General features: G+C 42.9%; 6 protein-coding genes across 6 annotated transcripts; 5 read left to right on the forward strand and 1 right to left on the reverse strand.

Annotated features, from left to right (window-relative positions):
* Positions 1 to 2,758: 2,758 nt before the first annotated feature.
* On the forward strand, positions 2,759 to 3,534 carry LOC131272683 (apolipoprotein D-like). The gene is made up of 3 exons (XM_058274509.1): positions 2,759 to 3,110; positions 3,162 to 3,408; positions 3,486 to 3,534. The coding sequence occupies exons 1-3, from the start codon at positions 2,759 to 2,761 to the stop codon at positions 3,532 to 3,534; spliced, it is 648 nt and encodes a 215-aa protein (XP_058130492.1).
* Positions 3,535 to 5,212: 1,678 nt separating this feature from the next.
* On the forward strand, positions 5,213 to 6,227 carry LOC131263099 (apolipoprotein D-like). Its single transcript, XM_058265253.1, has 4 exons — positions 5,213 to 5,564; positions 5,637 to 5,738; positions 5,812 to 5,941; positions 6,026 to 6,227. The coding sequence occupies exons 1-4, from the start codon at positions 5,213 to 5,215 to the stop codon at positions 6,042 to 6,044; spliced, it is 603 nt and encodes a 200-aa protein (XP_058121236.1). The 3' UTR covers positions 6,045 to 6,227.
* Positions 6,228 to 7,077: 850 nt separating this feature from the next.
* LOC131263108 (apolipoprotein D-like) lies at positions 7,078 to 7,777 on the reverse strand. Its single transcript, XM_058265265.1, has 2 exons — positions 7,426 to 7,777; positions 7,078 to 7,340 (listed from the first exon to the last, which is right to left on the reverse strand). Exons 1-2 carry the CDS (start codon positions 7,775 to 7,777, stop codon positions 7,078 to 7,080), a joined length of 615 nt encoding a protein of 204 aa, XP_058121248.1.
* Positions 7,778 to 8,770: 993 nt separating this feature from the next.
* LOC131263117 (uncharacterized) lies at positions 8,771 to 13,271 on the forward strand. Its single transcript, XM_058265276.1, has 8 exons — positions 8,771 to 8,887; positions 8,956 to 9,184; positions 9,273 to 9,368; positions 9,444 to 9,576; positions 10,915 to 11,005; positions 12,589 to 12,820; positions 12,888 to 13,116; positions 13,211 to 13,271. Exons 1-8 carry the CDS (start codon positions 8,771 to 8,773, stop codon positions 13,269 to 13,271), a joined length of 1,188 nt encoding a protein of 395 aa, XP_058121259.1.
* Positions 13,272 to 13,827: 556 nt separating this feature from the next.
* LOC131263128 (lazarillo protein-like) lies at positions 13,828 to 14,485 on the forward strand. Its single transcript, XM_058265287.1, has 3 exons — positions 13,828 to 14,074; positions 14,149 to 14,368; positions 14,461 to 14,485. The coding sequence occupies exons 1-3, from the start codon at positions 13,828 to 13,830 to the stop codon at positions 14,483 to 14,485; spliced, it is 492 nt and encodes a 163-aa protein (XP_058121270.1).
* A 2,808-nt stretch (positions 14,486 to 17,293) lies between these two features.
* LOC131272035 (apolipoprotein D-like) lies at positions 17,294 to 19,294 on the forward strand. The gene is made up of 4 exons (XM_058273646.1): positions 17,294 to 17,657; positions 17,724 to 17,967; positions 18,715 to 18,801; positions 18,872 to 19,294. The coding sequence occupies exons 1-4, from the start codon at positions 17,529 to 17,531 to the stop codon at positions 19,114 to 19,116; spliced, it is 705 nt and encodes a 234-aa protein (XP_058129629.1). The 5' UTR covers positions 17,294 to 17,528; the 3' UTR covers positions 19,117 to 19,294.
* Positions 19,295 to 21,685: the final 2,391 nt, after the last annotated feature.

Genomic DNA, 21,685 nt, shown 5'->3' on the forward strand with positions numbered 1-21,685 from the left:
AACTGAAACTGTATATCGGTTTTTGGAAAAAAAAACTGGAAAGTTACCGTTTCGATCCGTGAAACTTTTTACGTAAAAAAAGTAGAGGGTGTGGATTCAATAAATAATTTAATTGAATTTTGTGTACATTAACGTTGTTGATTGAGACAGTGAACAAAGGAATGGGTTTCGGAATCCTTCTGCTGTTTCGTTTCGTTTTTTTCCAAAGGAACAGTGGTAGCAACTCATCGAAGAAGGACTCTCTAGCGGGGAAGAAAGGACCCGCACCGAGTTTGCAGCATTCACCGAAGCATAATGGAAATCACGTGGGGCCGCACCGAGAACGTAATGGTTGCGAAAATGTGTGCAGTGTAATAAACGAATGCAATGAACAGAACGAAATTAATGGCCGCCAAAGGGAAGGGACGGACGCGTTATCACACACCCACGGTGGCCGGTGGAAACGGAGGTCGCTTTCACCGTCCAAACGCATCCCGAATCCGGTAATGTGGGACGTTATCGAAGCGTAAGAATATTATCAATTCAATAACGACAGCCTTTTAATTGATGCAGCCGTTGGTAATGAAAGCGAGTGGGTGTTTTTTTGTTCCCGTTCTCAGGCCGGCCCTGAGTCGGAGAGGTGAGGTGGTTCGAGTGGTAAGTCCATTCTTTGGTCTACAGGGACACATGAAAAATGTACAATTTTAATGAGTCATCTTCGAGTTTGGAAAACGTGTATGGTTGGAGAGAAATGTAAGAGAATCCTGCAAGTTTGTTAAAAAACCATATATTTATTTATAACCAACTAGAAAGTCATTAAATCTTAGATGAAATTTATGGTTATAAAACAGCATGATTAAACTCTTGAATTCTAAAGGAATGTAGTTTATTAAAAGTGAAAAAACCATTTTATTTCCCTTTTTAGTTAGCGTTTGAAACGAATTCTATGTTTTAGATGCAAATGCAAGTCACTTCCTTTAACGTAACGGTGTAATGTTTTCTCTTTTTACGCCAAAATGTATGCAATCGTAGCTACACTAGCAAAAACGATTTTTGACGGTAATATGTAAACTTTAAAATGTTTAAAGAAATACCGTTTCGCAAGCAGTTTTATCATTACTACTTCAGTTTTTTTCTACGATTGCATGAACAATATTTTAAATCGTTTAGCGCCTAAATAATTACTACGTTATAATTACCAAGTCATATATGACATCAATCTTCGCAATTGAAAATTACTGAAAATATAATGGTACTTATGGATTATATATTTATAAAATAAAATTCTTTTATTGATCGAAATCGAAATAAAAAATGTAAAATTGAAACTTAAACATTTCTTCAAATCGCTGCACACGATTTAATTTATTCTAAAATAGTAGTTTGCTTTTGTATGCGTCTTGCGAAAGAATTAGAGAATTTAAGAATTAATCATAATTGATTAGTCACAATTATAAACTGAATATAGTTGCCCAGAATAGAATTACTATAAACTGTGAAACTATTGGAGCCGTTAAATCTTTCGCAAAAACATAATATGTTATGATCCGACCAATATCAGGAATTGAAATCACCGCAAACATTAATTTTCCGGTTTTATTTATTTTTTGTAGCTGAAAAACTGATTTTGCAGGTACACGAAAACTCTGGCCGTTATCGACAACGTGTGTTTATCAATTTCCTTTTTACACGCGCCAGGTAAATTCGATTGTGTCCATTGATACGCGTGGGTTATCAATAGGAAATACTACGGAATTGTTAATATTATCAACCGTTGCGAAATAGACCGAACCGGAAGGATGCCGGGGTTACGTCGTTTGCTGGAGTTAAAACACACAACCAATAATAAATAAATTGAACAAAACAAAAGGAGATATTGACAAAAGTTAAAAATTCTCGGAAACTTTACTTTGATGCTAAAGCATAATAAAATACTTTAATGCTTTTAATTAAATGCTAATGCTTTTAAATGTAAATAATTTAATGTTTTTTATACATTTCTCCATACCTTCTCTAAAGATAACCTGTTTCAAAAGAAATTAAATTTGGTACATAAATTTAAAACTAGTTCTATACTAAACATTCTATTGATTGCTTGTGTGTTTTATTATGAAATTGTATAATAAAAACGCCGCAAACCATACCTCTATTTATTGCTTGCCTGAGTCTATAAAAACACTTCACCGTTCCAAAGGGTATGCCTGAACATGTGCCTAAATTGCCCAAATAAATGGCAAATAACCATTCCCTTTCCCTTTGTGCCGCCATCCTTGAGCTACCTAATATGTGCCATTTCTTATCGTCCGAACACGCGCTGTCTGCGATAGCACAATAACACACTTTCTTTCCAGAAGGTCCGATCTCGCACACAACTTAAAGAGCAACCTGATCGGTACCGGAAAATCTGATTTACAGCTGATAGCGTTCTGCTCAGATTATAGACCCTAGGTGGACATGTCCTTGTCGTTCCCACGCCGAATGCACTGGAAGGGTGACATAACATGGCTATCGAAAATCGTTCCCAAAAATCTCCCTAGCAAAGAAAGGACGGTGCCCGATAGTGCTTATCGATATCTGCAGTTGATTTGCTGATACCACGATAGTGAAGTAGTAAATACTGTTGTTCACCCAACGCGTTTATCTTCGATCTAGTATCGTTCTGGTTTTCTTGATAAGAGAAGTCCGACCAAAAGAGTTGTATAAAAGAGTCCGGCCGAATTTGTTTGGGTATAAACAGTCCCTTGAGCTCCAATCAGTAAACAGTTTCCACTGCCAAAATATGAAGTCCGTTCAACTGATCGCTGCAGCGTTTGTCCTAGGCCTGGTTCAGCTGGCCAGTGCCCAGCAGATCGGCATCGGTGCCTGCCCAAACCATCCGGTGCACGTAAACTTCGACGTTCCCCGGTACCTGGGGCTCTGGTACGAGATCCGTCGCTACGAGCAGGTGTTCCAGCTTGGTGGCGAGTGCGTTACCGCCGAGTACTCACTGAACGCCGACGGAAGTGTGCGCGTGTTCAACTCCATGGTGGTCCCACCGGCTCAGGCTCGCTCGTCCGACATTGGCAACGCTGTCATTGCCTTCCCGGATGAGTCCCCGCTGGAGGCCAAGCTGAACGTCACCTTCGGAACAAGTAAGTCTACACCGAGCTCCTTCCATCGCACGGTGGTCTAACGTATTGGAGTTGCTTTCGTTGCCCCAGATCCCGACATTGACATTTCGGCCAACTACTGGGTACTTGGTACGGACTACGACAGCTTTGCCGTCGTCTGGGGTTGCTTCGGAGTCGGCGATACGCTGCGTGCCGAAAGTGCCTGGATTCTCTCCCGTACACCCCAGCTGAGCCCGGCCGCGTTGCAACAGGTGCAAGAGTACGTCAACCTGTATCTAGATGAGGATGATCTCCGAACGACTATTCAGGATCCTCAGTTGTAAGTAACTCAAGCATCTATCCACCGTGTTATATGTGGGAAACACATGTTCATGTGGATTTTTCTCTTACCCACAGCTGCTGCTCGGTTGATCCTGAGGTGACCTCTTTCCCTCCATGTCAATAAATGACCTCTACGTATCGTAGTGGGATCCTATGGTGCCATAAATAAGAATCTTAATTTTATATATAAAGGTCAATAAAATTATCCTAACTTCATTTTATGTACATTGAACAACGATTAGAGTTGAAATATTTAGTAATCCGAAAAAGGGCACTCTTAGTGACAAACGTTTGTTAACACTAGAATCCAAACAGCAGTAAATTTGACCGTAACGCAATTTTCGATGTTAATATCTCCAAGTTGATCACTAATTGGACCTTGCGGTCTTTTCGATAGTCAACAAATATACGAAAAGGTAGCGATTAACGAATCTTCAAAAGTAATGTTTTGTAACGTGTTAAAAAGAGCAGTCATTTTGACCGCAGCTAAGAAGCATACGGGTAAAATTCCAGTGTTAAATAAAAACCCAAAAATATGAAAAACCAAGAAACTCGAACCAAACAAAAAAGATGGTTCCTTTTAAACGAGCGAATATTTTATAAATAATATAAAAACGTTGCGTAACACACAGCGTGTGAGAATCAAATGTTGAATAGGGAGTTAGTTTCCATCAGATGTAGCAACATAAACTAAACACATTAAACAAACCGCATCATTGAAAAGACCCGGAACGTCTCTTTAGCAAGATCAGTTTGGGTTAATAGATTTGGTGGTGTATTCAAACCAAGTATATTCTTTTTGGTGTAATTACCGTCTTGGATTATGCCTGACCGTTAGGGGGCTTCCTAAATTATATCCTAATTGAGTTTTTGTGTACTGCAAACACAAACATACAGACATGAAATTAGAGGTTATCCACATTTTTTCCGTAAAATTTAACTTTAGCACGACTAATTTAACATGACTAATTTTGCTTATTGACAAAAACAGCTATTACACATAACTGAGTCTCTATCTTAGTTTATGCTTTTGAAGTTTCAGATTTTGTAAAAAAATTATGAAGTATTTAAAAGAAATTGACCACCTTTGGAACATAAGTTCATCAATAGACTGAGCTTCGCAAAGGTCGCATATTTGATAATATTTTTTCTACTGTTGGAATATATTCACGATTATTCCATACATCCCTGTAAAGCAATTAACACCTACCGTCCGATCGTAGCAACAGATGATTTCTGGAGGTGGATCCGCTCAAAGGCTGAATCTGGCACTTTCCCGATCGAGGAACACATGAACGCCACCTTTGGGTTATCGCAATGAAAACAAACGTATGAGCGAAGGCGGGAGAGTGAGAAGCCATGTTGCACCTTTGGCCAGACGATCAAGTAATCACAACGATTCGTAAAATTAGACATCCTGCAAAGAACGACGCGATAACAGCATCGTCCGTCTCAAAGGCAAACATTGTAGCAGACGACGAATAACACATCCAGCGACTTGGTGGTGGTGGAGATTCGGTGGTTTGATGTTCGCATAATTACCTAAAGTGTTTGTTCTAGTCGTTTCGTGAGTTGAGAACACGCTACCGAACACTGCAATAACCATCCTCCTGTCGGTCACTGACTCGTTGATTCTGTAAGTGTGTTTGTATTCCGGAACCCGGTAATCCGTAGGCCGATCAGTTCCGCCAGTTGAGGCGAGCTGTCGATCAAGGTTCGGTGTCAGTTGGGTTCGTGAAGTCATCCGGAAAGGTTCTTTCAGGTTCGGTACGTTGTTGAAGTGACTCTTGTGCTGCAGAATGATGGCGCGTGGGTTAACAGTGTTCATGCTGGCCGGTAGTTTGTTAGTTTCCGTTTCGGGGCTGCTCTCGGACGAGGCCTGTCCACAGGACGTGCAAGTAAAGCAGGGCTTTTCGCTGGCAGACTTTGCTGGCCGTTGGTACGAGATCAAACGCTACGAGCAGTTCTACGAGAAGGACCTTGACTGCGTTGTGGCCGAGTACCAGCCGACCGGGAAGAATACCATCTCCGTGAAGAACGGTGCGTTTAGCTTAGCCAACAACACGCGGGTTGTTGCTGATGGAACCGCCGTGCTTTCCTTCCCGGACGATACGCAACAGCCGGGCAAGTTGAGTGTTGCCTTCTTTGGAGCGAGTAAGTTGCACTAAACATATCTATCTCCAGTAACAGTCAGCCGATAGTAAATATTTCCCATACTCGATGTAGCGCCCGATCGTAGCAACTACTGGGTGCTAGACACGGACTACACTTCCTACGGGGTTGTCTTCTCCTGTGAGCCTTTCTTCAAAGATTCCTCCAAGAATGTCCGTAAGTATTGTTCTACAGTCCCACATAATCGTCGTATCGTCGTGTCGTTATTAATGTATTCACCCTTCGGTAGTGGGATTCTGGATTTTTTCACGCACACCCACCTTCCCGACCGACGAGACTGTGGTCAAGCGAGTGGATGAGTTGGTCAAGAAGTACGGCGATGCGTCCAAGTTCGAGGTACCAAACCAGTCGGATGAACGGTACGTATTTAGAAGGAATTTGTGGTCTTGTTATAGACATTGGCTGGCTTATAATTTGTTTAATTTGTTTTTTACTTATTCTAGATGCCCTCGATCGTATTAAAACGAAGGAGTTGAAGTGATCAAGGAGAAGATTGTATTCAAAAGACAAGGTTGCATTTCACCCTAAGGAGAGCAAGCCACATTATTCTACCAAACGAGGTGCCGAAAATATGTGCATCAACAATAAATCCCTTTTCTGACGGTTTAAGTGAACGTTGAAACATACATTTTATCCCTTTAATTACCTGGAAACGAATCTGTCGAGCTCTGAGATGAGCTAATAAACATTTCAATCATGAAAAGAATTGTATGATTCTATTTTTATGCTTTTGGATTGTGTATAAAATGGCATTTAACTTAAATCTGTGCCATCAACCACGAGCAATGTTGTAGTACCATGTACCAGTTATTCTGTAATTCGTTTCTTTTGACTAAATATTCTCAATACACATAGCCAAGAACACACATTTCATATCTTAAAAGCAGTTACATGTGCCATCTGAGCCAAGCTTTGTTTGGGACATTTTTGTTATTCTGTGTTATTCTGTTCCTCCATTATGTCACACGCATTGTTGGAAGTAACAATGCTGTGATTTATTTTTGAATCCTACAACAATCAATTAAACTTTTTGTTTACACTCCAAAATCTTGCTTTAAAAAAATGAAAAATTGTATCGATTAGAATCGGGGGAATAAATAATATTGTATTGAAACACAGCCAGGCGTATTCACCATGAAAGTATCAAAATTGATCATTGCCCAGGGGTTGAGGGTTTTTGTTTAAAATTATTTAGAAATTGGTCATTTACATATTTATACATGTTTTTTAATTTTATGTTATGTTGTAAATTGAGTGTTTATTATGTATTGCATCATTACACAATGGGCAGTATTTAATACAAATGATTACTTTTTCAACTCATTCTTTCTTCATCGCAGATTTAAAAACAATTTTCGAATGGTTTTATTTGTACTTGATTACTTTATATTCCATTTTTTTCCCGTAATGACTGGAAGAGATCGCTTTACTGTTAATAGTGGAGCTAAAACACAGGGCACCTAAAGAAAAGAAAAGGAAACGGTTAATGCTGCCATCACTTGCAAGGAACACTTTTCCAACTTGCTACATACTGTTCATCCAATTGTCGGGTGAATCGCAGCTGACTCCTGTCAATGTACCGCCGCATAATGTTATGGATGCGGAACAGAGCGTCCCGGTCGGTGGTCATCGTGGGCGTCCTCGAGAGCACCCAGAAGCTTTCCTCGGAGAGATTCTCTTCGAGCTCCTCGCAGGACCAAACGACGGAGTACGTCTGATAGTCCGTATCCAGTACCCAGTAGTTCGAGCGATCGTTCGCTGTACAATGTAGCAACAGGCAAATCGTGTGATCAAAAGGTGCTCGATCTTGGAAGCGAGTGGGAGGAAATTATGCTTGACTTACGTGCACCGAAGAAGGACACATTCAGCTTGCCCTGGATGACTTCCTCATCCGGGAAGGACAGCACCGCCCGGCCGAGCGCGTTGATGGTCGAGCTGTTGAACAGATTGTAGGCCGAGTTCGAGACGGACACGGACTGGTCATCGTTGAGCTCGTAGCGCACCTGCACGCAGTCATAGTTCAGCTCGAACTCACTCTCGTAGCGCTGCATTTCGTACCACTTGCCAAGGTAGGCGTCCACGGAGAAGTACTGCTTGGCCTCGACGTCCGTCGGGCAGGCCCGTTCGAAGACGGCACCCGCCGACGCCAACCCGACGACCAGCGCCAGGGCCAGTAGGAACGTAACGTTTCTCATGGTTCTAGTGTGCACCCTTTGCTTCTTCTTCCGTCAAGCTAACTGCTGGTTCCAATCGGGACTGGGTATTGATTTTATACCAACCGAGGCAGGTGCCAGTATCTGTCCTGATAATACATCGGAATCACACTCGCACTGGTCGAGATAGGAACGATACCTGTGTGTATCAGCACAACATGGCATGATTAAAATGTGTGTTGTTTCCTCTCCTCCACCCTTATCGCAGAATGGAGAAGGTTCTTTTGGGGCTCCCATATTTACCAGGCACTCCCTGCTCGCCAAATTGGCCTATCACGCCATCCGCCGCAAATTTGGGCTTTGTTGTCTTAAAATCTGCCCGCGACTGGAAACCCGGGTACCGGTAGATGAATTTCCTTTCGATGCCAGTCGTGCATAAAATTGTTTCCGAAATCACCTGCCGTGCCACCTTTCACAGGAAACCGTCCCCCGCAGTTCCCCGAAGAGATAAGGTGTAAGGTATACGCAGTGGGGGCCAGCTTGGTGAGGGGTTATCTTTGACGCAAGAAGCCCCGACGGGGTGGTCTGGGTTTATGTAACGTTCACTCGTGCATGCCCAGTGCTGCCACGATTTGATGGCTTCCGGTTGAATGATATTTCAATTTTCGGCTCCACGGTTTGTTTTCGTACGCGGTGACTCGCGCAAAACGGTTGTTCGAGAACAAATCGGAACAGGCGGGTGTAGGGGTTCGTCAAGGTACGCACATTTAGTCATCGCACCGAGGAAGGGAAGAACCGATGTTGAACACCCCAACGATTCCAATGATGATGGTTTGGAAGCGAAAATGATACACGGGAGATGCTGCCCGGGAGATGTATCGAAGTCGAAGATTTCCGTTATCACACCTTACCCGCCACTTGGGGCTCCCGTCAATTAGACACGGGTGGACTCTTATCTATGCAAATGATGATATAAAAAGGCTTCCCGATGGGGTTGAACGCACATAGTGCAACCGAAAGCCGCTCCGATTCACCATGTTTAACTACTATTTGTGCCTGCTTTGCGTCGTTCTGGGAGTTGCCCAGGGGACGATTTTCGAGCGACCGTGTCGTACCGATGTGACCGTCGTGCAGGACTTCCAGGTCGAGCAGGTAGGTCGGCAGGGCGGGTGGAAAAAGTGTAGTGTCTCTAATTGAACATTCATCTCACGCGAGGCCAGTATCTCGGCCTGTGGTACGATCTGGAACACTACGAGGCCAGCTTCGAGCAAAACACCGATTGCGTAACGGCCGAGTATAGCCGGTACGAGGACGGTTCGATCCGGGTGTTCAATTCTGCCGTCCGGCTCACCGATGGCCTGCTGTATGCCGTCGATGGACGGGCCCTGCTCAGCTATCCGGAGGTGGACGTGCTCGAGGCCAAGCTGAACGTATCGTTCTATGGAGCACGTAAGTTTTGGCGTACCGGCAGACGCTATCGATAACAATGTACATCTCTCCCGTCTCGCACACTAACACCTCCGCTGGCCATTCGTAGCGAACGATGAATCAAACTATTGGGTGCTGGACACGGACTACGAGAACTATTCGATTGTTTGGAGCTGTGAACCCATCGGTCAGGAGCGATCACTTGGTAAGTTCCTGACCCGTTAGTGCACCATACTTCCCGGGTAGAGAGATGTTTGATGTGGCCTTCGTCTATCCATAGAATACTACTGGCTGCTGTCGCGTACGCCTACCTTGCCGGAGGATGAGGAGCTGCGGGAAAAGATTGTTCAGCTGAAGGAAGCAAATGGAATCGTCGATGATGAGCTTATCATTACGGAACATTTCGCCGATGAGTAAGTTTTGATGAACTAACTTTCGTGTACTGGGAAATGCTTACAAATAATATGGTTATTTTTTCAGATGCCAAAATAAGCGTAAAAACCGTCAGTAAAACGGGTTTGTAAAACAGCATTTTTGCAACATTTTACAGCAATACTTTCGCGATATTAGATCCTTATGGAGGAGTAAATAATAAATAGCAAAATTGTAAGCATTTCACTATACAAAATGTGAAACAAATTGTTACTTGCAAATAAGATGGTCGAAATCGTATTCAATATGCTTAATTCCGAACCTACAATTGTTATTAATTACATCTCAATTTGATCTCGCTTCATCTGGAATTGAAAGTAAAAACTAATTATTAAAACATACAACACTAAGACCTGTTGTGAGGTATCTAATTGTTTTGATACCATTTTTGGCGTATAAGGTCAAGAGTTTTCTCGGTAAAAGAGTCAATGAAGCCCCGGCATTATACATTTAATACGTTAACTTCAACCTACGACTGTTTGAACCGTTATGGGGACCGTTAATATTCGGCTACGTAATCAACCTAATGTGGTGCGGGATGAGGAGGAACCACGGGTCCCATTTTTAAAATCATTATTTAGTATTTTACAATCCATCCCTTTCCATTTGCACATTATTTACACTCCATTTAGCTGCCAGTGAGGAGAAGTTGGCAGCCTCTGGAAAAAGTTCATATACTTGTAGTTACTCCTAAATGTATGCAAAGCACTTAACATATCGACGAAGTCGTCTGCGCTGCAACTAGGGATGTACACGAACGAACGTTTAATCGTTTTCAAACAGCTCTTAATTTTTCGTTAAGCAGACTTAGTTGTTGTTTCATATTTTAACGGATTAGGAGGTGAAGATTTCGTAAATTTAATTAAAAGTATTTAACTGAATTCTGTACTTCATTTCGTAATCGTTTTTTAAGCAAATCACACTATTACACCCAGGCTGCTCTGGAGGTTTTGACGATACCAGTGTTATGCTCCGGACCCGATTCCGGAATTCCGAAAGCTAGTCCACCACTAACATGCTCGGAATTGGAAGCGCGCAGAAAGCGAAGATGCTGCCTCGTAATCAATTTTATCTTAAGCCGGTGGATTTGGCAAAACATCTTCAGTTTTCTTTTGGAGTTCGACCGGAACGGATCAAAGCGAAGGCAGACAGCCTGCAGTGATCTCCATCTGCGTTTACCTCATCCCACCGAAAGTTTAAAAGTGCGCACGTGTAATAAAGAAGTTTGTGTTTGAAGTTTGAAAAATCGAGCGAATTTAAACAGTTACAATGTCCAGCGTAAGTGTCTACGCGTTCCTTGTGGCGTTGTGGATCGGTAGCCATCAGGTGCAAGGATTCATTGTAAAAGATGGAAACTGCTCAGTGCTATCGACTAATTTGCCGTTTGTGAAAAATTTAGATGTTGAAAAGGTAAGAATATTTTGTGACTCTAAAAATCCATCAATATTTTCATGAAGAGTCTTCAAGATAAAACACTATGAACAGTAACGGAAGATGGTTACCACAAAATGTCAACAGTGCAGGTAACCTTTCGAAATGGGTCGAATCTGCCGCGGATATTACATAAACATTACGAAGTTCCCCTTTCGAGCGCCATTAATGCGGTTGCTCCAAGCAGGCTCCGGGATCGACCAACGCGCCTAACGATGTCACCGTTTGTTATGCTTTCCTTTGCCCGCCGGTGGGCGTTGAGGGCTCTTCTTCTTCGGAATGCCGAGCCTTTGCCCGTGATGAAGTTTCTTTAATTATGTTTCGTGACCGATTGCCGCTGTGGTCGAGAAGTAGCGTGTGACTGTCGTCGTCAAAAGCATTGCATAAGTGTGGCTTCCCAATTTGTAGCCGAAGATCGGACGCTTGGCATCGTCTTCATCTGCAGATTAAAGGGTGCGCGCCGTATTGTAAGACCACGCTTGCTGATGCGCACAACCGCGAATAAATGCAACACGCAGGAGAGGACAAAAAAGCTCGCGCTGGCAATGGACACTCTAGTGAGCGTTATTAACGGCCTGGTCAAGGCCGTTGGATCGATCATCAAATTTGCATAACCCGCCTTGAGTCTCGCGTCTCTAAGCACATTCGAAGTCGATGACAGTTTAGAGGAATGTAATCTTTGGACACACGGGGTTGGCGGGAGCAAGTTGAACTTCCACATTAGTTCAATGATTTATTCAGAAACTTCCAGAAGGCGGAAGGTAGTCTGCAGCTTGGTAGGCATTGTTGTCATTGACTGTAAGGATGACCGTTTGATCAGGTCCGCCATAAAAGGGTGTTCGTTTCCATGACCTGTGCACTGCGAATGGATCTTTTGTAAGCTTGAATGAGCGTTTTTGTTTATAATAGAGATTTTATGATTACTGAACATAAATTAATGGGTAATTACGTATTTTAAATTAAACGAATTTTATGAGGAGGTTATTAGAACTACTTTTTTAGTAGAAAAAGGAAATGCATTAAGTGTCTGTCAACCAATATGTGATAATCCTTATACCATGCTCGTTCTATTTTGCATTTTGCAAGCACATAGTTGAATCGTTTGTCAAATTCCTTCACGAATATATTTGAAATTATTTAAGTATGTTTTTACGGGTTGAAGTATGTAGAATATTTCTACAGATAATTTTAAAACAAAAACAATAATAGTAATACAAACAAACTTTCGATACCATAAATAATTCAAAAACTAATAATGAAAATGGAAATTGAATTGAATTGAATTGAAAGTTCCTTCGATATGTAACATGAAACAGTTTAAACAGAAGAAAATGAACTGGATAAACCTAAAATTCTAAAATAGAAAATACGAATGTTAAATAGATTTGCCTTTAAATTTTCAAAACATTTGCTCTTTTTTCGGACACCTTCTTTGCACTTTTATATCCTTAAAACTTATTATCAATAATTAGAAACCATTTACATTAATGTTGCCAAAATAAAATATGTAAAGAAAAATTTGCAGATCGTTAATTAACATCCACTTGTTCACTAAATTTCAGTACTTAGGAGTGTGGTACGAGCGGGAACGATACGAACAGGACTTCGAACGCAATTTGGAATGCGTCACAATCCTTTATCGGAGCAGCCGGCCGATCGGTATGCTGGAGGTTAAAACCAGCGGCTTCCTTCCAAAGGATGAGAAATTCCAAATGTTCTCTGGCATCGGGTTGTTCAGCGAAGAGCCTTCCGCTAACGGAACGGTCGCCAAACTAAACATTAGCCTTGGGCCGGGTAAGTGGCGCTGCATCTCAAAGCGCTTTGAAGGAGTGATCTTGAACTTCGATTTGTCGCCCGTCAGGTTTGAACGCTACCAACTACTGGATAGTGGATACGGACTACGTGAACTATGCGATCGTCTACTCCTGTACGACATACCTCGAGTCGGATCAGTCGGTCGAGGGGTACTGGTTGTTGACGCGCTCCCAGAAGAGAATCACCGATACGGGTGTACTGACTCGAATCAATTACATTCGTACAACGTACTTCGAGGAGGCTCATATGCGCCGCACGAATCAAACCGAGGAACTGTACGTGTCTATCCTTCACGCTCAATGAAGGAAAATTTGCAACGAGGATCTTCTATAAACGTTTCGATTCCCTCTTTTTGCTTTATCTGATCAGCTGCCCGTCGACGCCGTCACTACCACCAGCACCGAGTTCGGTCGTTTTACCACCCTTGTAGAGAAGGCATCCCCTCATCGTTTGACACCAACTAGAGTAAGCAAGACGCATCGATCCGGTGTAGGGCGATGAAGCAGTGCTCCCGCTTTATAGGCCAGTGCAGCAATAGCGTAACCAGCAGATAAGTCAGCATGATCTTTACACCCATAAATAATAACTATAATAAACAACCGGAGATGACAGCAAAAGAGTAAAAAGCCTGGAGCCGATTAATCGTACTTAGTAGTTATAATCGTCTAACGGGTGGTTTAATTTCCGAAAGTAATACTTCAGTCTGAGTCCTGCCGTTGCTCCGACAAGTCAGTGGCGTTTTATTTACTTTAATACCCAGAATTAAATAATAGTGAAACTATGTTGTCTAAAGTCCCCTTTTGGGATGTTCTAATAGTCGGTTTGGTGATTGTTGGCGTACCCGGTGATCTCCACGCTCAGAGGATCGTCAATCAGTTGTGTCCGGATCCGGAAAGCCGACCGATTGTTCAGTACTTCGATCTAGTACGGGTAGGTAGATGCTTGTGGTCAAACGATTGATATCTTTTCGAACGATTTTGATGATCATGACAACCGGTTATCAGTACGTGGATGGCCGCTGGTACGAGATTCTACGATACGATCAACATTTTGAGAAGGATTGCGATTGCGGGTACGCCACGTACACACCCCAAGATGACGGTTCAGTCAAGGTAGAGAACTGCTGCGAACGGCTACCGAATACGACGGTCAAATGTAGCATCGGCAAGGCAGTAGTCAGCTTCCCGGATCAGTTCCCGGTGGAGGGAAAGTTCAACGTAACGTTTGGTGGACGTAAGTTTGGAACGCTGGTCGCTTCATCAATCGTGACGGATCGTGAATACCCCCAACCATTCTCATCGTTTTAGCTCCAAACAATTCCAACTACTGGATCATGGAGACGGACTATGACAACTTTGCGGTGATCTACTTCTGCAAGAACATTTCTGACACCAAATCGGCCGAAGCTGCCTGGGTGCTGTCGAAGCAGCGAACGATCAACCCATCGGTCCGCGACGTGGTGGACAAGATTGTCGATAAGTACCTCGTGAGGCAGGATATGCGCGTTACAGAGCAGAGCCAGTCTAAGTGAGTGCACATCTCCAAGCAAAGGTTCTTGGGGAAGATTAGTAACGGAACTTTGTGATGAAATTTTAATTTGCTTACCACTGTCGTTACAGATGCAAGTATACTGATGGGATTTAAAGGTGCAAACCAGGTAGTAGGACAAACAAAAAATGAGTTAAACGGAAAACACATTTTAACACATAAAAAAATGCTTCGTTTTAGTTACATTCAATATACGCTACAAACATAAAACAACATAACCATTTCAACTATAAAAATGAATGATAGAGTTTACATTTACGAGAAAATATATGAAAAACAACCCTGCTTATGACAATCCAATTTATTCTAGATGTAGATCGTGAAGTGTGTTTGGAAAACCTAGAATCGTTTTGGAGATATTTTTTATGACACAATTCAATGACACTTTTATCGAGTTTATTACTACTGGTCCCAAATATTTTCCACTTTAAAATAGTTGCCCGTTCGATGAAATTTACTCTACACCAATGCCAAGTGTCGAGATGCAACTTCAAACTATGACGAAAGCCATCGGGAGAACACGAGGATCAGCTAAAAATTCTTCGCTAATGACTATGGCTAATTTTTATTAGTCGCAAGTTCGAGCACACGCCGGAATATCCTGCGGAAAGCTTTGCGCTGAACTCAGACAGACGAGAATCGGCGCTGAGGATGCAAAGTTTTGAACGAAAACTGAAAGTTAATGAAATCTGGCCCGCTCGCCGGACGGATTTGCATTGCGGAAAGGGAAAGTTTTACAGGACCCCGAAGCAATTTGGGTTTTCGTTCATAATAAGCTTTTCACTGAAATGGAACATTCAAGGCGAACTTCGATAATTAGCAAAACCTCAGTGAAAGTAGATTTTACTGTGCATAAACTGTTCTTGAAACATCAAAACGTTGAATGTTTGTGCATATACTTCGCAGGGTTTTGTTTGCCACAAACCGCTAGTTTGTATAGCGTTTTTTTTTTTCTATTTCCGCCATCAGCATCACGTCATCCAATGGAAAACGAATGCCTAGATTGGAGCAAGAAATAAAATACAACAAAGAAAGAGAGCATAGCATGAGAAGAGCAGAAGACCGATTACAGTAAATCAATGAGTGAGTTTTGTGCATCTGTGTTTTACTCTTGCATTCTAGCCTTGTGCACAGTTGATAACGATATCGTTAGCACAGACGTAACGTGTGAAACTGAACTTACTAGAGTTGTAAAATCCAGATCCTGATTCAAGAATCTGAATGATTCTTTGCGTGTTAGAGATTCATGAATCAGCTGATAAAAAGCTGATAAGCTAAACATGGGCCGATGGATCCTCTTGTTTTTCAGTCGCATGATCCACGCCAAATAACGAATCATGGTGATTCGTCAAAGATTCATGAAAGATTCATGAAGGATTGGAAAGATTCATCAACCTTTTAAGATTCGAATCCCACGAGATTCATGAATCCATCTGAATGAATCTTAGGTGAAAGATTCATGTGAATTAATCTTAGATGAAAGATCCATATGTATCAATCTTGCCAAAAGATTCATAGGGCACAACACTAGAACTTACCCGATGAAACGTTTCTTCTGACTTAAACGTAAAACCAATCGATCAAAGAAGTAAAACTCGACGCGTACTAATGTGACTTAACCCTGGCATTTCCAGGTCAAAATTGCGAGCCTTTGTTTTACAATTAATTGTTCTTATTTACTTTAACCAAACTTGTTGACCCTTCAGCTCTCGGTCCCCTCGTCATCGCTACACCTAAGCCTCCGCTCCGTTTCGTCTTCCGTCGCCGTTGTTTGGAAACATCCCTTGGTGTCCGCGATTCTTCAGCTAGGTATTGGTCAACCGTTCTGTTATGCTGTTCCAGTTGGCCATCAGGCGCACTTTGTTTTGTTAACAGCTTACTTCCACAATTTTCTACAACTCATAACGAGGTCGCGGTAGTTGTCTGTTTACCTCCGTGTTACTGGATCAGTCGGTCCCAAGTCATTTCCGATCGGTGCTTGTGGGGTTGCATGTCGAAGGTTCGACGCTGCATTCTGCTGACGATTAATTTTCGGCAGTTTTGTGGCTCGCGATGCGGGTTCCGACTAGTGATGAGCAAGGCGAGTCAGAGTGAGTGAGTGAGCCAATTCATTGCAATAAATGAATTGATTCAATTCCCTAATGGTTGGTTAATTTTGGCTCGTTAATGATTCGGTTCAGTGAGACTGTATTGGCTCAGTGAAAGGTATTGACTCACTGAGAGTTAATTGACTCAGGGAGAGTGAATTGGCTCAGGGAGGGTGAATTAGCTTTTGACTATATCACGAGCATAAAACTGCGCATTTCTTCGATGGAATCAGTGGGTACCAGATCAGTTCAGTTGATCCAAAGTTGAGTTATTATCCATCGAAAAACTGAACAATTTTTCAGCTCGCGAAATAGACAAGTCACTCTTCGTGAGCCAATCCACTCTCCCTGAGCCAATTCATTCTTACCGAGTCAATACATTCTCACTAATCCGAATCATTAACGAGCCTTGGTGAATTGAATCATCTTGGTAATTATCTTTGTGAATTGAATCAATTAATTTATTGCGATGAATTGGTTCACTCACTCACTCTGATTCAGTTGGCACATCACTAAGTTCCGACCGTGGCTGTGATTTGCTGATGCGCTGTTCTAGCGTTCGCCGCGCTGTTGGTTGCGATTTGTCATGCTTACGGTCTTGGTTGGTGGTTGGGGGCTTGAGATGGGAGATGGCTGGAGTTGACTAGCTGCGTTGGGCCAGCTGGGTCGCTTCATTTGATTGCTCCTTTGACTACCCGATCGCTACCGAGAATCGCATGAAAACTTTTTGCTTGTACGGTTCGTTTTTGGTATAATGCTATTATCAGCATCGCACACACACTATCGCGCTGTACTTGATCACACGCGCAGTTCGGCAGCTGCAACCCGCAGTGCAGTTTTGGCGTTCATCTGAACCAGCGGTTGAAGATCGCGAGAGCACCATCTCTTTGAGAAGATCGTACGGGTTGGAAGTGCACAGTTTTTGAGTCATTTCAGCGCCGCATACAAAAGATTTTATCACAAAAGGGGCGTCCGAAACTTTTTACGTCGAAACATTTTTAACCCATCGGTATCCCAAAAGCGAGAGCTCGAGTGGAACGAGTTTACCGAAAATGGTTTCGTTTCCGAAATGGTCGCTTCTGGCGCTGTGCTTGTGGTGTGCCGTTGGTTCGAGCTATAGCGTGATCTTTACGACAACGTGCCTTAAAATGGAGGAAAATTACAATTTCGATGAAACAAAGGTAACACCCTCTTCGCGGCGCTACTGGTTGCCAGTAAAATTTTACACAGGATCAATCCATTCGCAGTATCTTGGAACGTGGTACGAGGTGCGCCGGCTGTACGATCCATCCGATCCCGAGCAGGAGGATTGCGTGGTGATGAACTACAAGGCTGGAGAGAAGGGACATTATGATATATTGCAGTCATACCAAATCACCGAAGAAGGCTCACCGATCTATGTCAGTGGCGTAGCGGAACCGGAAGTGTTTGAAAACTCGAAGGTGCCAAAGTTCCTCGAACGGTACAACACGACCAAAAACAGTGAACCTGGTAAGTATGTGAAACATGCCAGCAAAATGGAAAAAATGCTCTAACGTAGCTACGAAAGGAGAACCAAGGAAGCCATTGCAAACATATCAGAGGCTTTACATTAATAGCTTATGATAAACTCGCACACACACATCAGCAGCTCTAAACCATTTGATGTTTCTTATAAAAAGAAAATGACTATCTCTACGTATCGCCGTTGTTCAAAGACCTTTTCAAAATAAAGGCTCGCACAAATTAGAGAAAGTAATTGACGTTCAAACTTTTACATGAAAATTGGTAAGGGTAAACATCGTCGTAGTTAAACAACATTTTTCCTTTCGACCAGTTTTCTATTTCGAGTAAAAATATTATTGTGCCATCAGCGGGACAACCTTATCAGCTGCGGTTGGATGTTGTTTGATCATGCTATAACAAAGATTTGTCTAAGTTATTACTAAAATGAGGGGGAGTTCTCCTCGATAACGTCCAGCAGATCATTTTTGTCCTTGATAAAATCCAGCAGCGCAAATTGTTTTATTTTTATTTAAGCATAAATTGATAATCAGTATGAAAACATGAGAACATGAAAAATACAAAAAAAGAAAAGACATTAAATAACCATTACAAAATACTGTTACCTAAGTACTAGAGAATACCATATGAAAATGCACCCCGCTACCCATTGTTAGCAGCTTTTCTGTGGTGAATCCGGTAAAAATGGAAAAAATAAGGTAAAACAAAAGCAATTTTGAAAATCTTTCGTTCCAGATGGTCATGTAGAAATTGTTGCCATAAATTACGACAGCTACGCTATCGTTTATTCCTGCATATCGATTAATGCCTCACACTACACAGGTAAGCGATCGCAAGTAACGCTTTATCGATCTCCAATAACGCTGACCACTTTATTTTCACCCCGTACTAGAATCGGCAAGAGTGCTCTCTCGACAAACGCAGCTCAACAACCGTGACACCGATGTTGTCACACTATTCCTTGAAAGTCACTTTAAGCGATCTGAGCACAAATGGCGCGCCACGAAGCAGACGGCGGACTTTTGCAAACCTTCGCTGGTAGAGGTTGCTGATGAGAAGAGTCGTTCTCAAAGTGCGCGGCTTCCAACGGAGATTCATTTGATTGCAATGCTTCTGATCGCCAAAATGTTATACTAAGACGGTATGTTCGGCTGCAGTACGCCAATCCGTGGCTGGTTTGAAAATATATTATCTTAGTCGTAAGAAGCATCTCGTGCGATCGTGCGGATCCATTCGGGGCTACGTATTTTATAGCGTTGAGGAAAATTGTAACATAATTAAACTGCATGTTAAAATGGAGCAATATCCAATCATTTTTTAAGTGTTGTTTATGGTCAATTTAGCTTGTGGTGGGTATAAAATTCTAAAAACTTTTTCCCTGTCTGACTGTTGAGGAAATCCAATCGACACAAACAGTCAAAGACTCTATGGTCAGAATATAAACGTTCTTCCGTGGAAGTTGCCCCTACAAACGCTAAGGCCGGAACGACTGCAGAGAGGCAACATGCGCATGGAAAGACGTGCCGGTGAGAAAGTGCGCGGAAATACGGTCAAATTTCTGGCCAACGGCCGGATATCCGCCTGATAGGCCGACAAAATAGCCTTCAGAGTGCTTTATTGATATTGTTTTACAATAAAATTTACTCCATCATTGATCTTGTGCCTCCAAAGAGTGAGATCGAGTGAGAATGATTCAGTATTCTTTACCTTCACTTCGATCGCGTAATTATCGTGTTTTTTCGAGCTATCGACCAAATGTGTTCTTCATACTGTTGTAGCAGCACTGTACTCTCGCCCCGGCTAGCAATTAGAAGATCAATGGTACTTACCTTGCAAAGATTTCCGAAATTCGTAATTTATTGCGATTTAAATTATTATTAATAGCCCCCAATAGACTCTACATGGGCCCGTGTAACCGGGCCGTTTTACCTAGTTAAACAAGAAAACAGTGTTCACTTCATTACTTCCTCTTCGCTAATTAGTAATACAAGCTAGATTCGTACTGGGCACCAAACACCGGACATACTCAGCACTGACGCCATACGTACGGCAAGCGTCCAGACTGACAGGTGTCAAGTGCAAATACTATCCAGTGCTACTCGACGGTCGGGCAATTTGCATCGCAACAGAGTAGAAAGAGAAATATCCACCAAGTCCCGACTCGCTGGTAAGATTCCATCCCTTTAGTGTTTACCCAATTTGTCATTTGAACCGAACGCCTCCACCCCGTTTCCCGTTGAAACCAGGTGAAGTATTTTACCCTCTAGGCTTATGTTTTTCCTCACGCGGAAACCGGTTTGTTTTCGCGCTTACTTTTTGATGTTCGGAAACCAAAGCACACCCGAACGACCATTGTTGCCGGAAACAAAACCAAAACCACCGACTTCATCACATCGACTAACTTTCGCGGAGCAGTACGGAAATCCGTGCACGCTTCTTCAAGGACATCTCCATAAATCCTTCTACCCCACGAGTGCCCGTTCGTTGCACGGGTTGGACGATTCCGGGACGGAGAGGACTTGTTTGAAATTTAAATGAACCATTCACTTCATGCCGCGGAACGCGGTCTGTTGCGTTTAGTTTTCCTTTTCCCGGCGTCGGCTAGGGTGGTCTCCGGCATCCGCTTAACTCCTTTCGCGAACGCGCAGCGAGCGAAGGCTTCCTGCCGTCAGACGCATTTCCGGTCGGTGCAGATTCACGGTGTGTGAAAGAATGGGGACACGGAAGGGCGACATCTCCAAGCTTTCACTGGCGAAGAAGACTAACTATTTCTGGCAAGTCGACAGCTTCTCGGAGCTCGTTTGCTCGTGGACAGCAGGATGTGGATGGGATCGCGGAACGTCGCCGGGTGGATCGCAGTGACGCTTCCAGTGGAACCTCCGCCCACATGCCCCCCGCTCCCCTTCGCCCGCAAAATTGTGCAAATGGCATTCAGCAGCGACTGGGATTCTAATTAATGTTATTATCTGACGGATGTCGTACGACGGGATTCGGTTCGGTTTGCACCACAGAGTGATTACACCCAGGGAGCGTGTGACAAAAAGGATACGAAGGCGTGTGTGCGAGTGTGTGAATGCAAGGAGACGTCAGCGTGAAGTGAGTTTACGTTACATCTTGACTGCATGCTTAAGACAGCAATGGTACGTTAATTAATGCTTTCACAGGATCCGCTTCCTTGCAAACGGTACACCTAAGCCTCTTAGGGCGAACCAAATGGAGCACCGACGGTTGGCAGGAAGTTTGCTCTCTTACGCACACCGACATATCCGAATCGAGCAGGGTTTGTTTTAGTTTCCTTTCTACTTGTTAGCCCCATGTGAAAAATTAAGAAGCACCACAAGTGTTAAAATAAAAAATATTTCGTCAACCGAAAAATTCGAAGCAACCGAAAATGGACAAACCCTCAAGGAAAGTATCTTCTTACCGAAGCAAAATGTTGTGCGTATTAAAGTGGTGCGCAAGACTCTCGAAAACGAGCGAATTGTAAACGATTTTTTTCACCACATTCGAGGTAAGAGGTCGGTTGGAGCTGCTTTCATCGTGTCGTCTTCTGAAAGGAAAAAAGCTTCCACACCCACAAATTCACCCTCACTCTCCCCTTTCATTGAGTAAGTCGGGATTTTTTTTTCTGCCTCTGCTTTGCCACTGTCCAATGGGATTATGCAGACGAGAAGTGTTCATCGAAGCATGAAGGCAGAAAACCCCC

This window comes from Anopheles coustani, chromosome 3, assembly GCF_943734705.1.
Source record: "Anopheles coustani chromosome 3, idAnoCousDA_361_x.2, whole genome shotgun sequence".
Taxonomy (NCBI): domain Eukaryota; kingdom Metazoa; phylum Arthropoda; class Insecta; order Diptera; family Culicidae; genus Anopheles; species Anopheles coustani.

Bases quoted from the DNA above. Each gene is read 5' to 3' on its own strand.
- LOC131272035 (XM_058273646.1), top strand. From the start codon at position 17,529: ATGGTTTCGTTTCCGAAATGGTCGCTTCTGGCGCTGTGCTTGTGGTGT. The intron at 17,658-17,723 runs GTAACACCCTCT...ATCCATTCGCAG, and splicing joins ACAATTTCGATGAAACAAAG to TATCTTGGAACGTGGTACGA. The intron at 17,968-18,714 runs GTAAGTATGTGA...CTTTCGTTCCAG, and splicing joins GACCAAAAACAGTGAACCTG to ATGGTCATGTAGAAATTGTT.
- LOC131263099 (XM_058265253.1), top strand. From the start codon at position 5,213: ATGGCGCGTGGGTTAACAGTGTTCATGCTGGCCGGTAGTTTGTTAGTT. The intron at 5,565-5,636 runs GTAAGTTGCACT...TACTCGATGTAG, and splicing joins TGTTGCCTTCTTTGGAGCGA to CGCCCGATCGTAGCAACTAC. The intron at 5,739-5,811 runs GTAAGTATTGTT...ACCCTTCGGTAG, and splicing joins AGATTCCTCCAAGAATGTCC to TGGGATTCTGGATTTTTTCA.
- LOC131263128 (XM_058265287.1), top strand. From the start codon at position 13,828: ATGACAACCGGTTATCAGTACGTGGATGGCCGCTGGTACGAGATTCTA. The intron at 14,075-14,148 runs GTAAGTTTGGAA...TCATCGTTTTAG, and splicing joins CAACGTAACGTTTGGTGGAC to CTCCAAACAATTCCAACTAC. The intron at 14,369-14,460 runs GTGAGTGCACAT...CTGTCGTTACAG, and splicing joins ACAGAGCAGAGCCAGTCTAA to ATGCAAGTATACTGATGGGA.
- LOC131263117 (XM_058265276.1), top strand. From the start codon at position 8,771: ATGTTTAACTACTATTTGTGCCTGCTTTGCGTCGTTCTGGGAGTTGCC. The intron at 9,185-9,272 runs GTAAGTTTTGGC...GGCCATTCGTAG, and splicing joins CGTATCGTTCTATGGAGCAC to CGAACGATGAATCAAACTAT. The intron at 11,006-12,588 runs GTAAGAATATTT...ACTAAATTTCAG, and splicing joins AAAATTTAGATGTTGAAAAG to TACTTAGGAGTGTGGTACGA.
- LOC131263108 (XM_058265265.1), bottom strand. From the start codon at position 7,777: ATGAGAAACGTTACGTTCCTACTGGCCCTGGCGCTGGTCGTCGGGTTG. The intron at 7,341-7,425 runs GTAAGTCAAGCA...TACATTGTACAG, and splicing joins TGTGTCCTTCTTCGGTGCAC to CGAACGATCGCTCGAACTAC.
- LOC131272683 (XM_058274509.1), top strand. From the start codon at position 2,759: ATGAAGTCCGTTCAACTGATCGCTGCAGCGTTTGTCCTAGGCCTGGTT. The intron at 3,111-3,161 runs GTAAGTCTACAC...AACGTATTGGAG, and splicing joins GAACGTCACCTTCGGAACAA to TTGCTTTCGTTGCCCCAGAT. The intron at 3,409-3,485 runs GTAAGTAACTCA...TCTTACCCACAG, and splicing joins ACTATTCAGGATCCTCAGTT to CTGCTGCTCGGTTGATCCTG.